Source organism: Sinocyclocheilus grahami, unplaced genomic scaffold (genome assembly GCF_001515645.1).
Source record: "Sinocyclocheilus grahami isolate Dianchi unplaced genomic scaffold, SAMN03320097.WGS_v1.1 scaffold41.1, whole genome shotgun sequence".
Classification (NCBI taxonomy): domain Eukaryota; kingdom Metazoa; phylum Chordata; class Actinopteri; order Cypriniformes; family Cyprinidae; genus Sinocyclocheilus; species Sinocyclocheilus grahami.
Window position 1 is genome coordinate 2,389,892 of NW_015505220.1, and position 13,263 is coordinate 2,403,154.

Consider the following 13,263-nt stretch of genomic DNA (forward strand, 5'->3'; position numbering starts at 1 on the left):
TGCAGATGTCCTGCATAGGAACTCCTGCCAGAAAGGCCTTGGAGGCCGCCACACTTCTTGTCGAGTGAGCCTTGACCCCCAATGGTGAAGGGAGATCAGAGGACTCATAGGCAACAGTATTGGCATCAACTATCCACCGGCTGAGGGTCTGCTTGGAAGCAGGATGACCTCTCTTAGGGCGACCATAGCACACAAGCAGTTGGTACGCCTTTCTCCACTGGGCAGCTCTGTGGACGTAAGCGTCCAGTGCTCGCACTGGACACATACAATTAAGCCTCTGCTGGTCGGGCTCCCTAAAAGGAGGAGGATAAAAAGCCTGGAGTACGACAGGCCGTGGTGTAGAGGAGGGGACCTTAGGGACATACCCCGCACGAGGGTATAAAAAAGCTTTGGCCAGACCGGGCGCAAAGTCGAGATAGGAAGGCGCCACAGAAAGGGCCTGCAGATCCCCAACTCTCTTCAGAGAAGATACAGCTAAGAGAAACACAGTCTTTAATGTAAGAAGACGCTCCGATATCTCCTCGATAGGCTCAAAGGGAGGCCTACAGAGAGCTTCTAACACCACAGCGAGGTCCCAAGGAGGGACACGAGATCGTACCTGAGGCCTCAGCCTCATCACACCGCGAAGGAAACGTGTAACCAGAGGGTCCTTGCCCACCGAGTGACCACAAAGAGGGGCGTGGTAGGCCGCTATGGCCGCCACGTAGACCTTCAGGGTGGAGTGGGTTAACCCCGAGGAGAAACGGGCCTGCAAGAACTCTAGCACTGTACCAATCGGGCAGTTAACTGGGTCAAGCAGGCGATCTCCGCACCATGCAGTGAAGAGCCTCCACTTCAGGGCGTACAGTGGCGTTCCCCTAGCGTTTTCCGACGCAGCTCGAGTTCCCGAAGGGGAACTTTGCATTTTGTGTGTTAGATAGTGGCTGCTTTTTACATCAGACCTTTTGAGTTAAAGATTTACAGCAAGGGAAATTGTTCCTGTAGCTCAAATGGTAGAGCATGCTGTTAACAATGCCAAGGTCAAGGTTTTGATTCCCTGAGATCACACACATTAATTTAATATAGCTTGAATGCTTTACCAATTGCTTTGGATAAAGGTTTCTGTCAAATTTGATTTGATCTGAATTTGAAGTTCAGTTCAGTTCTTTAATTTGATTCAAATTGAGGTAGCAAACATGATTCGGAATTGCATTGTATATGCAATCAAGGAATTAGAATTCAACTGAATTTAAAATTAATAATTTTAGCTAAAAAAAAAGGTTTGTCTAGACAACAAATGTTGGCTTGATTACAAAAAAAGATTGCTGTACTATAGGCCTTATGGTGATAGATAAAAAAAATGCTTTTGTGGACCAGGGTGGAAGAACAATTTATTTCCCTGAATGCATCACCTGTGTTTAATCTGTGTTCATTTCTAATTCAAAATCCAATACTGATGTCAAGATGTCTCCTTCAGGTCAACACATGCGATGTATAGGAGAGTGTGTGTTGTCTTACTGTGGGGGAAACGAGGAGGACTGTTGTTGACATCCTGGAGAGTGATGTTGACTGTAGTGGTCCCGGAGAGACCGCCCATCTGTCCAGCCATGTCCTTAGCCTGAATCACCACCTGATAGTGCTCCCGGTTCTCTCGAATCATGTTCGGAAGCGAAGATGTCTCCTTCAGGTCAACACATGCATGTAAGAGGAGAGTGTGTGTTGTCTTACTGTGGGGGAAACGAGGAGGACTGTTGTTGACATCCTGGAGAGTGATGTTGACTGTAGTGGTCCCGGAGAGACCGCCCATCTGTCCAGCCATGTCCTTAGCCTGAATCACCACCTGATAGTGCTCCCGGTTCTCTCGAATCATGTTCGGAAGCGCCGTCCTTATGACGCCTGACAGGATGGATGGACACAGGTTTTGTTAGGTGCTATCTAATGAGCTTCTCTGACTTCATTATTTATATCTTAATGTCATGCTAAAAAAGAAGGTTGGACGAGGGAAAAAAACACAACCAAGGAAATTAATTCCCTGCCTTGGGGTATTTTAAAGAGTGAGTTTTAATTGAGTAGGATGTCAGTCTTCAAATGATGTTGTGATAAGGTTATTAGTACATGAGAGCAAAATGTATGTGTTTTTTTTAAAAGCACCACACACTTAAATCATACTAAATTAACTAAAATACATAAATTAAAATACATTATTACATTAGAATAGAAATAAATGATAACAACTACAAAAATACAGACTGATAGATTGTGTCTATGTGTGTGTCTTCGTTTTCTTCGTGCAAAATATAATTTCTTATCCTTTGGTTTTAGGGTGAAATATGATCAAGACATATTTTCTCGACAGGCTTTATGTGATTCACCCACACATGTTAGCAAATCTTGTATCACCTTACTGTTGTATCCCATCTTTTAATCATTTCAAATCATGCTTGTTCTCTCATCTTTTCCCAACTTACCCGTTTCAGGTTCGACTGAGAAATATGGCTGGCCCTGCAGAATGCTGTAAACCAGCTTGGCGCTGTTTCCATATGCTTCATCATCTGCATCAGTGGCTGTAACTCTCATTACGAATGCACCTTGAGAGAGAGAAAGCAAAAGAGAATTATAGAGAGAGGTATTTAAGCCCTAACATGACATACGCATGATCCCCACATCCAGTATTAAAACCTCAACCATGATCAAAGCAGCGCATCCTAAAGGTGCACCATGAACGACAAATTCCTAGTTGTAAAAGTGGCTATTAACCTATATGATGAGACCCCCTCCTTCCCAGCATGAGCAGTGATCAAGGCGAATGTATGATCGCTTTCATCTTCTTTATCTCGGTGTGTTTCTGATCTAAATCCTAGTCTCATAATTACTCCAGCTGCACGGTGAGATGGACATATCTTTAATTGTAGTTTTTCTTTTGCCCGCTCTCTCTGGGTCATCCCATTCATTTTCCGCTCTGATGGAATCTGCTGTATGTTGCTGGGAAACGTCAGACTAATAATCTGCTCAAAGAAACATTATAATTAGACCAATTAATCTAAAACTAACATGATTTCGGGGGGTTCGTTTTCAGCCTGACACAGCTTTGGACATCTGTAGGAGGCAAAAAAAATTGTCTCTGATATGAAAAGCTGTTTGAAATTTGGCTATGGAGTAACGTAAACCAACTCATTTGGCTGCTTATATTTGGCTCTACAGTAATGTTCTACTATAGACTAAGCAGTATATATTGAATATTCACAATATTTTTTATATTTTTGCTGGTGATTCACAAGATGTCATAAGTAATTTTGCAATCCTTCCTTAACTCACTACTCGCCCGTATGAAAGTGTCATTAAAGATGTTTAAATAGCTTCTCTAATTTAAACTTCAGTACCAAAAAAAATGTCTTTAAAAGCACCACACACTTAAATCATACTAAATTAACTAAAATACATAAATTAAAATACATTATTACATTAGAATAGAAATAAATGATAACAACTACAAAAATACAGACTGATAGATTGTGTCTATGTGTGTGTCTTCGTTTTCTTCGTGCAAAATATAATTTCTTATCCTTTGGTTTTAGGGTGAAATATGATCAAGACATATTTTCTCGACAGGCTTTATGTGATTCACCCACACATGTTAGCAAATCTTGTATCACCTTACTGTTGTATCCCATCTTTTAATCATTTCAAATCATGCTTGTTCTCTCATCTTTTCCCAACTTACCCGTTTCAGGTTCGACTGAGAAATATGGCTGGCCCTGCAGAATGCTGTAAACCAGCTTGGCGCTGTTTCCATATGCTTCATCATCTGCATCAGTGGCTGTAACTCTCATTACGAATGCACCTTGAGAGAGAGAAAGCAAAAGAGAATTATAGAGAGAGGTATTTAAGCCCTAACATGACATACGCATGATCCCCACATCCAGTATTAAAACCTCAACCATGATCAAAGCAGCGCATCCTAAAGGTGCACCATGAACGACAAATTCCTAGTTGTAAAAGTGGCTATTAACCTATATGATGAGACCCCCTCCTTCCCAGCATGAGCAGTGATCAAGGCGAATGTATGATCGCTTTCATCTTCTTTATCTCGGTGTGTTTCTGATCTAAATCCTAGTCTCATAATTACTCCAGCTGCACGGTGAGATGGACATATCTTTAATTGTAGTTTTTCTTTTGCCCGCTCTCTCTGGGTCATCCCATTCATTTTCCGCTCTGATGGAATCTGCTGTATGTTGCTGGGAAACGTCAGACTAATAATCTGCTCAAAGAAACATTATAATTAGACCAATTAATCTAAAACTAACATGATTTCGGGGGGTTCGTTTTCAGCCTGACACAGCTTTGGACATCTGTAGGAGGCAAAAAAAATTGTCTCTGATATGAATTATTTCATGTATGTTATGCTTGCAGCAGCAATATTTCTTACATGCTCACAGCAGCATGTTGTGGATGTATTGGCAGTAGCAAGTCTCGGTACTTGCTCTGCAGCAGCAGCAGCAGCAGCAGCGTAGCAGATCTATTCCGCCAATACCAAATGCATTAATGTACATGTACATTACCATGCCAATCCCTTCGAGAGTTGTCATGACAGAAATATATATATATTTTCGATTTTTGTTTTACATAATTGATTTATATAATTTTAAATATTTATATAATATCTATTGTACAAATACTATACTTTAATGTAATTACAAAGTATTTATATTATTGTTTGAATATATATATATATATATATGTATTAATTATGCTATACTATTGTACTATACTATAATGTTTCTTCACTTTTTTTACCTAAAACTATTAAGTATTGCTGTTTTTATTGATGTAATGTTTTATTGAAACATATATTGTATATGTGTTTGATTGATCTGTTCTGTTTTCAGTGGTTCTCTGGCCATCTTCAGAATTGATTTTGAATGTCATCAAAAGGCTATACAATATAAATATTCTCCCTCTCTCTCTCTCTCTCTCTCTCTTTGTGGCTGTATCACTCACCCTTTGTTCTACTTGAAAGTCTTGTAGTGTTTTCAAGTGTGTAGTACACCATTACCCACAACAAAAGTCTGATCTTGGCCTGGTCTCAGACAATAACTAGACACAACAATTTTTCTCCTGCCACGTGAAGGGCAAAATCACTCCTCATTCGTAGTTGCCAACAACCGTGCTTTCCATTACACTCACGGCTTCCTGCGAGTAGATTCAGAGGTTTCTCCATTCTCATTTGTGTACTACTGACATCTTACTGTTTGTTCTTCTCAATAGACTTTAGAGGTGACTTCGCGGCTTCTCAGTCTCACCTCTGAAGGTGGACCGAATGCACATGTTGTTTCTGCCATGGATCAGCGGCGTCCTTGGCATCAACAAGATCTCTGCCGAGCAGCATTCACTCTCTGAACAGCTTGAAGAATACTAATGAATGCGGAAACATCTGTCGCCCTCCGGTCCTATTCCGATAACACGGAGGGAAACAGAGTGTCAGTCTTCATGGATGGCCGGATCTGATTAACGGCAGGCACGTTCGCAACACATGGCCGGTTTGTTCGTCTTAAACGCGAGTGCCACCGTGACCTCACGGTTTGGCAAGCAGAGCCGTTCCTGAATTCGTACACGGTCGGGAGAAAGGAAGAGCTCAAGCGAAGTGTCAAATGAGCACAGTGTCCCATTTATGTTACGGAGTACCGGGGATGATGTAACTTTGAACCCCACAGAGAAATACGGATATGAAAGGAAGAACGAGCCTGACGGAAAGAGAAACGGAAAAGAAAGGCTGAGCTTGGGTTTCAAGAGCAAAAGCCTGAGGGGAAAAGACTGTGGTCCATTTACAAGGCTGCTTTTACCAGATTGTGTTGAATAAATAACTCTGGCCACAGTTGAACTGTTGGAACGTGACGTGCTTTTACATCTATGAGGGAAATAAATATCGGTAGTGACAGTGAATCTGCCAGGTATCATGTTAAGAATCTGAATTAAACAACATTGCTTGTAAAACACAGGTGCTTTGAGACTCTCGATGGCAGAGGCATATAGGAGATCAGGCGCTGGAATGTAAGAATCCAACTGAGAGTCCCTGAAGCTTGAGTGGAGTGGTCTTGCATTCGTCTGAAAGGATGACTGGTAGTGTTTCACGCCTCAGGGATCAATGTTGTAACAAACACGGTTGCATTAAGATCTATTCTCCAATGAGACGTCCAGAACTTAACAGAATTTTGAATACCTTTACGCTTTAATAGCACATTTCTTTTTGATGTCGCATTGAAAATGTCATGACAAGGACGTGACGATAGTGCTGATTGGCCGATGACACCTCAAGAATGAATACAGTCCCAAACCCTTCACTAGTGACTGAGCTGTGACTTGAAAGGCAGGGAAAAATATTAGTCCATTTCATGCTTCAAAAAATACTGGGGACTAGTGAAGCATCTGCTATAATATAATGAAATATTTCTGACAGCATGTTGCTTACTAACTTTTTTTCCCCCATTGCATCAGACAACACGGCTACTTCTTGAATAGTCACTGAAAGAGAAATGCTGCTTTGGCCTAGATGGTTTAGTTATGGCATCAACCAGCAGGGGTTAAATAACCTGTCCTAACCAACTAGGAAAGGTCCGTTTCAATCAAGATCATTTTCTAGTCCTGTTTCTTCTGTAATGCGAGAGTGAGGTAAGCAGTGAATCTTTGTTTTCTAGACAAGGATAGATGTGATAACTAACATGATAATTAATATGTCTAAATTATATTATATTTCTCCTTTCAACAGAAATTATGGAAAAAGCATCTACAACATAAGGCCGGTTGATGTGATGGGCCATTTCTATGATGAAGATTGTGCTCTAGGGGGCAATACATCTCACCCTCTAATTATTATTAAGGTGTCAAAATGGCATAAGTAAAAATGTGAAAATATTTAATTTCTGTTTGGTAACCTCTGACACATTGTCAGGCGTTCTCAAACAGTGCTTTATGAATTGACAAACACAAAAAGGTACACCAGGACCACTTCAAACACAATTTCCTCATTTCCTAGTGATTAATCTTTGATTCATTTGCCAGGTCACAATGATTAAGATCCACAATGATTATCTTATCATAGCACAAAATCTTTAATCAAAACCGGCTGCCTTGTTTTTGTCGGAACTGCAAATGAGTTTTGATTCATTTGAGATAAACCTGCGGGTTAATTTGTTGCTTCGTGAAGAGTAATTGATTTCAGCTTGCTGCATCCCGTTCATTTACTTTGATTCTCTCTGCCTCTCTTAATGGGTTTAAAATCACTGATAATTGAATGAATTCAGATGGGATATTGTAAGATCTTTATCCTCCCTGAAAATCACGTGAAGTTGAATGTTTGTCATAGTTTTAATCAGCGTTGATTAAGTGGCTGTAAGAAAGTGTTTTCCGTTTAGTTAGTGTTTCCCTTTATTGGCCAATGTCACTCTGCTCGTCATGGTGGAGACCATTTTGACTGCTTGGTAAACACACATCCGGTTTTTCTGCTTAACATGTAATCATTTTGAATTATCCTTCTGAAATCTTTTGTTTTTAAGCCTGTTTTATATATTTAAAAAGTCCATAGCTTATTTTGCTTTGGATGTTTTTTATGGAGGCATTTTGATGTGACTGAGATTTGTGTGTATGTGTGAGTGAGTGAGTGAGTGACATTAATGAAAATAACTTGCACCTGGATGTAAAAATCTACAAAATAGATGGAGGCATTTTGATGTGACTGAGATTTGTGTGTATGTATGTGTGAGTGAGTGAGTGAGTGAGTGACATTAATGAAAATAACTTGCACCTGGATGTAAAAATCTACAAAATAGTTGTCATTTGATGTATTCATGAGTTTTTGTATGTCAAATGTGGAGAACTGCAATTCCAGTTCCAGCCAGTGGGATTGTAAATATGTATGTTTCTGAAGTAAATAATCACATTTTAGAAACTGACAAAATGTTGATATTGTACATTTCGGTTCCCTGTAAAAAAATAAATAAATACATAAAATGATAGTAATTATATTAAAATAATAATTCGTCCAAAAAATGAAAATTTGCTGAAAATGTATTTCCCTCAGGCTTTTCATCTGTAGATGAGTTTGCTCCTTCATCAGAACAGATTCGGAGAAATGTAGCATTCCATCACTTGCTCACCAATAGATCCTCTGCAGTGAATGGGTGCCGTCAGAATGAGAGTCCAAAGAGCTGATAAAACCATCACAATAATCCACAAGTAATCCACGTGACTCCAGTCCATCAATTAATGTATGTGAAAAGCTGCTTCTTTGTAATAAATCCATCAAGACGTTTTTAACTTCTGACTGTTGCTTCAGGCTAAAATACAAGTCCTCTATCTCTATATTGATTTCCAGTGAAAAAGTCAACTCATCCGAATCAGGGGAGAAATATACACGGATCAAGCACCATTTACGAGTCAAAACAATCCTAAATACATATGTTGTGGATTTTGAATTGAGAGACAGCAGGAGATGGACTTTTTCACTGGAGGAAGCGTTATAATAGATTATGGATCTATATTTTGTCTAGAAGCAAAGGTTTAAACGCCATAAGCATGCAGATTTTCCTTCCAAAAGATATTAATGATTAACAATACTTGTAAATTGTTGTGATGTTTTTGTGGTCAGCTGTTTGGACTCTCATTCTGACGGCACCCATTCACTGCAGAGGATCCATTGGTGAGCAAGTGATGTAATGCTACATTTCTCCAACTCTGTTCAAATGAAGAAAAACTCATCTACATCCCGGATGGCCTGAAGGTGAGTACATTTTCAGAAAAGTTTCATTTCCTTCCACCCCATATAAGCAGAAAAGCATTATATAACCCATAACAATACATTTTCTCCTTAAAAAAAATAACTTTTGTGAATTTGGCAGAACATCTTTTGCCAGCAACTCATACTCACCAACATTCGACATCTCTGATACACTGGCCACGTAGGTGTCCTTGGCAAACTTTAATTTCCTTCCACCCCATATAAGCAGAAAAGCATTATATAACCCATAACAATACATTTTCTCCTTAAAAAAATAACTTTTGTGAATTTGGCAGAACATCTTTTGCCAGCAACTCATACTCACCAACATTCGACATCTCTGATACACTGGCCACGTAGGTGTCCTTGGCAAACTTTGGCTCATTGTCATTGATGTCATGGATTTTGATGATGAATTCCGAGGCCCTCTCCAGATCCTGTCCGGAGGTTTTGTTGACGGCTTTGGCGCTCAGTGTATACAATGCTTTCTCTTCCCTGTCAAGCCTCCTGGTGGCGTGGATATCACCCGAGTTCTCATCAATCTCGAAAACAGTTCCGGCCCCATCTCCGGTGAGGACGTACTTCACATTTCCATCTTCATGGTCCATGTCTGAGTGAAGCTGACAAGAGCAAAGAGAGTTTTGTTGGAATTAACAGTTCCCGAATTAACTGTTTTCTTAGCGTGCGACTGGCAAATTGTTCGCAAATATACTCAGTCTGTCAAAGCAAAATGTTCAGGCGGTGGCCCTAAACCTTGTGCAAATGGAAACAGAAATTAAACCATTCGCTAAATGCAGTTTAAGCCCTTGCTGGCCGAAGTCAGAATGTGTTTCCTGAGCAATGTTTTTAAATGAGTCATGAATATGTGAATATGAATGTGATTTTGCTCAAAGGCCCGGGCGCTCGGTTTAATTTTCTTTGTGGGTGCAGCTTGAAATTTCGACTTAAGTATTTCATTCACATCAGTATCAGTAATAGTTTCACAATTCTCCTTCTCCTTTTCAACAGCAAACACAAAGCGCCGAATGGCGATCTCGCCATTATCTGCAGGAGCGCAGAACTTACTGTGTAGAAAGCTCTGTGTTTGCCGTGGTTGACGGCATATGGCAGATATCTAAGAAAACTGTCAATAGACTCCTGTACCTTCAAACTGTGGAGAAAAGATACGGCTGGTTTTGTGCCGAACAGTCACAATTACACAAAACACTCCTTCAGAGCAGAACTTTCATTTTACACCTGTCTCTTAGCAACAAGAGGAAGCCCGACAGGCCTCTCCATTTAATTGCAGTTCCTCTTTTCCTGATTAGGATTTTACCAGAAGAGGCTAGCCATGCAGCCCTGGACAAAATATCCAATCAGCATAGGTGCCATAAAATGTTTCATATTTACTAAATGAACAATCAACGGCCGAAAGAAGCTGCAAAAACAGCCCTTGTTTTCCTCAGCAGTAAATAAGAAGAACCAAAAAACAGATTCCGTTCTAAGAGTGTCACGCTAAGCATTGCACCCTACAATTTCATAATCTGTCCACTTACGGCTAAATGTACACTATAATTGGAAACGATTTTAGAGGCTTTTCTAACCACTGTTATCAGGATGTAGATAATTTGACACATAACAATTAAAACCTCAATTTGGAGGTTGCGTCATTGTAAAGCACCGTTCCTCTCTGTCCTGGAACTGAATTCGGTATCTATTACACACTCAATTGCATTAACAGCACACTAGCTTGCTGCTTAGAGAAATAGCTATCTTTACTTTAGAAGTTTTATGTCCTGGCATAGGCAATTGTAGGAGGCAAACCTGTGTGGATGCGATTTAGTTTCATGTTTACCGCAAAGCAGGGTTATTGTAGTTAACTAAAAAATGAAACCATACATTTTTGTTACTTGAAATAAAGTAAACATTAACTGTAATAAGCTAAAATATATGGAAGCCCATTTCCACCACTGAATAAAAGCATAAAAAAAGTAATTGCGATTTTGTTTCATTTTTACCGCAAAGCTATCTCACGTTTACCGTTATCTCACAATTCAGATTTTTTTTTCTCAGAATTATGAGACATAAATTCTAAGAAATTAAGTCAGAATTGTGAGATATAAACTCACAATCCTTTTTTTCTCAGAATTGTGTCATATAAACTCACAATTGCGAGTTATAAAGTCAGAATTGCAAGATGTTAAGTCAGAATGGCAGGATTTAATTAATTGAATTAATTGAAACTCGCAATTGTGAGAAACAAAAGTCAGAATTGTGAGATAAAAAGTCACATTTTGCTTTTTTTATTTTATATTTTATTCAGTGACAAAAGTGGGCTTCCATAATAATAATAATTAAAAAAAAAAAACTTTCAAGTGATTTTCATTTAGTTTAACTTTGTTATACTAAAGTAACTGAAACTGAAAGTAGAAATATTTACAATAAAACAATAACTATTAAAACTGACGTAAATACACAACCAAAATACTAAAACTTTAATTAAAATGAAAACGTAAAATATTAAATTAAATTTAAAATATTAATAAAAAAATGTAAATCTCAAAAATACTAAAACAACCATGCTGCAAGTTGTAGGAAGGCATATATTACTTATGTCATGCTTAATGCTCCCATAGCAGTTGTTAATTTTTTTTTTTAAAGTTCATTATATTAAGCCTAGTGAAGTCACAAAATAAAGTGCAACCAAATGCACCTCTCTAAGAGATCTACGTACTCACCCTCATGGGTGCAAACCCTTATGCTGCTATTTTTTCCATGAACAACTAGGAAAATCATATTGGTCGTTCTTTTTCATCCATTTAGTCCCCATGGGGACGAAAGCTTCAGAAAAGATGCAAGAGTACTATTAAGACACCCTAAAAATACGACACATGACTCGTGCACTCTATTCTAAGCCTTCTGAAGTCATCCATATGCTTTGTTTGAAGAACAAACTGCATTTTGTTGAATAAAATAACTGCTATTTTTCTCTTTCAGTGAGCTTTGTGAACTGGATGAACTGATTCATCAAGAAAGTCTGACTCAATAGGATTCATTCATGAATCAAACATCTGTTCTTCTCTCATGAGCACACCAAGGAGGACAATGATGCATGTCAAGATTTTCAGTGAGTAAATATTTAAATTTGATTCTGTTCCTCGTACGAATCAGTGTGTGAATCAAATTGACTACTTTACCATAGAAAGAATGTCATGCAGGTGTGGAATGGCATGAAGGTGAGTAAATAATGACCTCTTAGACTTTATTAGGGGTTAGGACCCCCCTCATACTAAAATACAGGAATCATATGTGTTCTGCATGGGGGGGGGAAATTATCTTTTTCTCAACTAAAAGCTTATTCATTATAGTGTTGTGTTTGGAGTTTTCTGGCCTCCCCAGTGGCTGTCTGATTGGTTCTCAATTCCCATCAGCAAGCTGATGAGTCAATTATACATATTTCTGTTTATACCTTATTTTATATTTCATCATAACACAAACACGAGAGGGTCATGTATGTCATCATTTTGTGGTCCTCATATCTGCTTAATGATTTGAAAGCGTAGGGTGTCCAATCATCTTTATTTATTTATTATTTGTTCACCAAGGCTGCATTTAAAAAAATACAAGAAAAACGGTAATATTGTGAAATATTATTGCAATTTAAAATAACTGTTTTCTATTTGAATATATTTTAAAATGTAATTTATTCATGTGATGGAAAGATGAATTTTCTGCAGACATTACTTCATTCTTCAGTTTCACATGATCCTAATATGCTGATATTGGTAAAGTTTTTTTCCACGCTTAGAACTCTTTGATGAACAGAGTTCACATGAACAGCATTTATTTGAAATAGAAAAGTTTCGAAAGCTTATACGTGTCTTTACTGTCATTTTTGATCAATTTATTGCTTCCTTGCTGAAAAGAAGTAACCACTTGTTGAAAAAAGAAAGAAATCTTATTGACCTCATGCTTTTCAATGGTAGTGCAATTTAGAGTTTTATGATAGAGTGTGATATATCGTAGTTCACTACAGTAACATTTACAATGGTCAAAACACACAAAAGCAAAATAGTCCACCTTTTTTTACCACATGGAGGAAAAATTTAATTTTCAATGATATATTGATTTACTAAACTAGAAATGTCCCTGTTTTTTTTTTATTTCGGACATCTTATGCAAGTGTATCTGCACTGTTTACAGAGAGATTTCTCTTACAGTATATCAGAACTGGCTGTGTAGAGGTGACATACGTAACACAAGTTTGATTAGTTTTGTGAACCCCTCTCTCACACTCTATTGATCGTTCGGGTCTCCTGGGATTGTGCTGTCACCGCTGACACAGAGAGAGAAGAGAAACATACACCGCTCGCTCACAAAAAAAGCCATTCGATACCAGAATGACCTCAGCCATTATGGACCGTGTCAGTTATCCATATTTACAGCATAACCACACAGTTTAAATTACAATAATTGTTGATGACACTTCAAATCTCACTGCGTGAAAAAGAAAAACTAAATATCTTGAAGATGCA

At 38.5% G+C, this 13,263-nt stretch overlaps 1 protein-coding gene across 1 annotated transcript in view; it reads right to left on the reverse strand.

The window, feature by feature from the left end:
* The window catches only part of LOC107582207 (cadherin-10-like), a 41,831-nt gene that overhangs the window by 18,770 nt on the left and 9,798 nt on the right, over positions 1 to 13,263 (reverse strand). The window contains exons 2-4 of the mRNA XM_016267957.1: positions 9,075 to 9,369; positions 3,701 to 3,820; positions 1,498 to 1,875 (exon numbers count right to left, since the gene is read on the reverse strand). Coding sequence (XP_016123443.1) covers positions 1,498 to 1,875; positions 3,701 to 3,820; positions 9,075 to 9,369 — 793 coding nt within the window. The remainder of the gene's footprint in view (positions 1 to 1,497; positions 1,876 to 3,700; positions 3,821 to 9,074; positions 9,370 to 13,263) is intronic.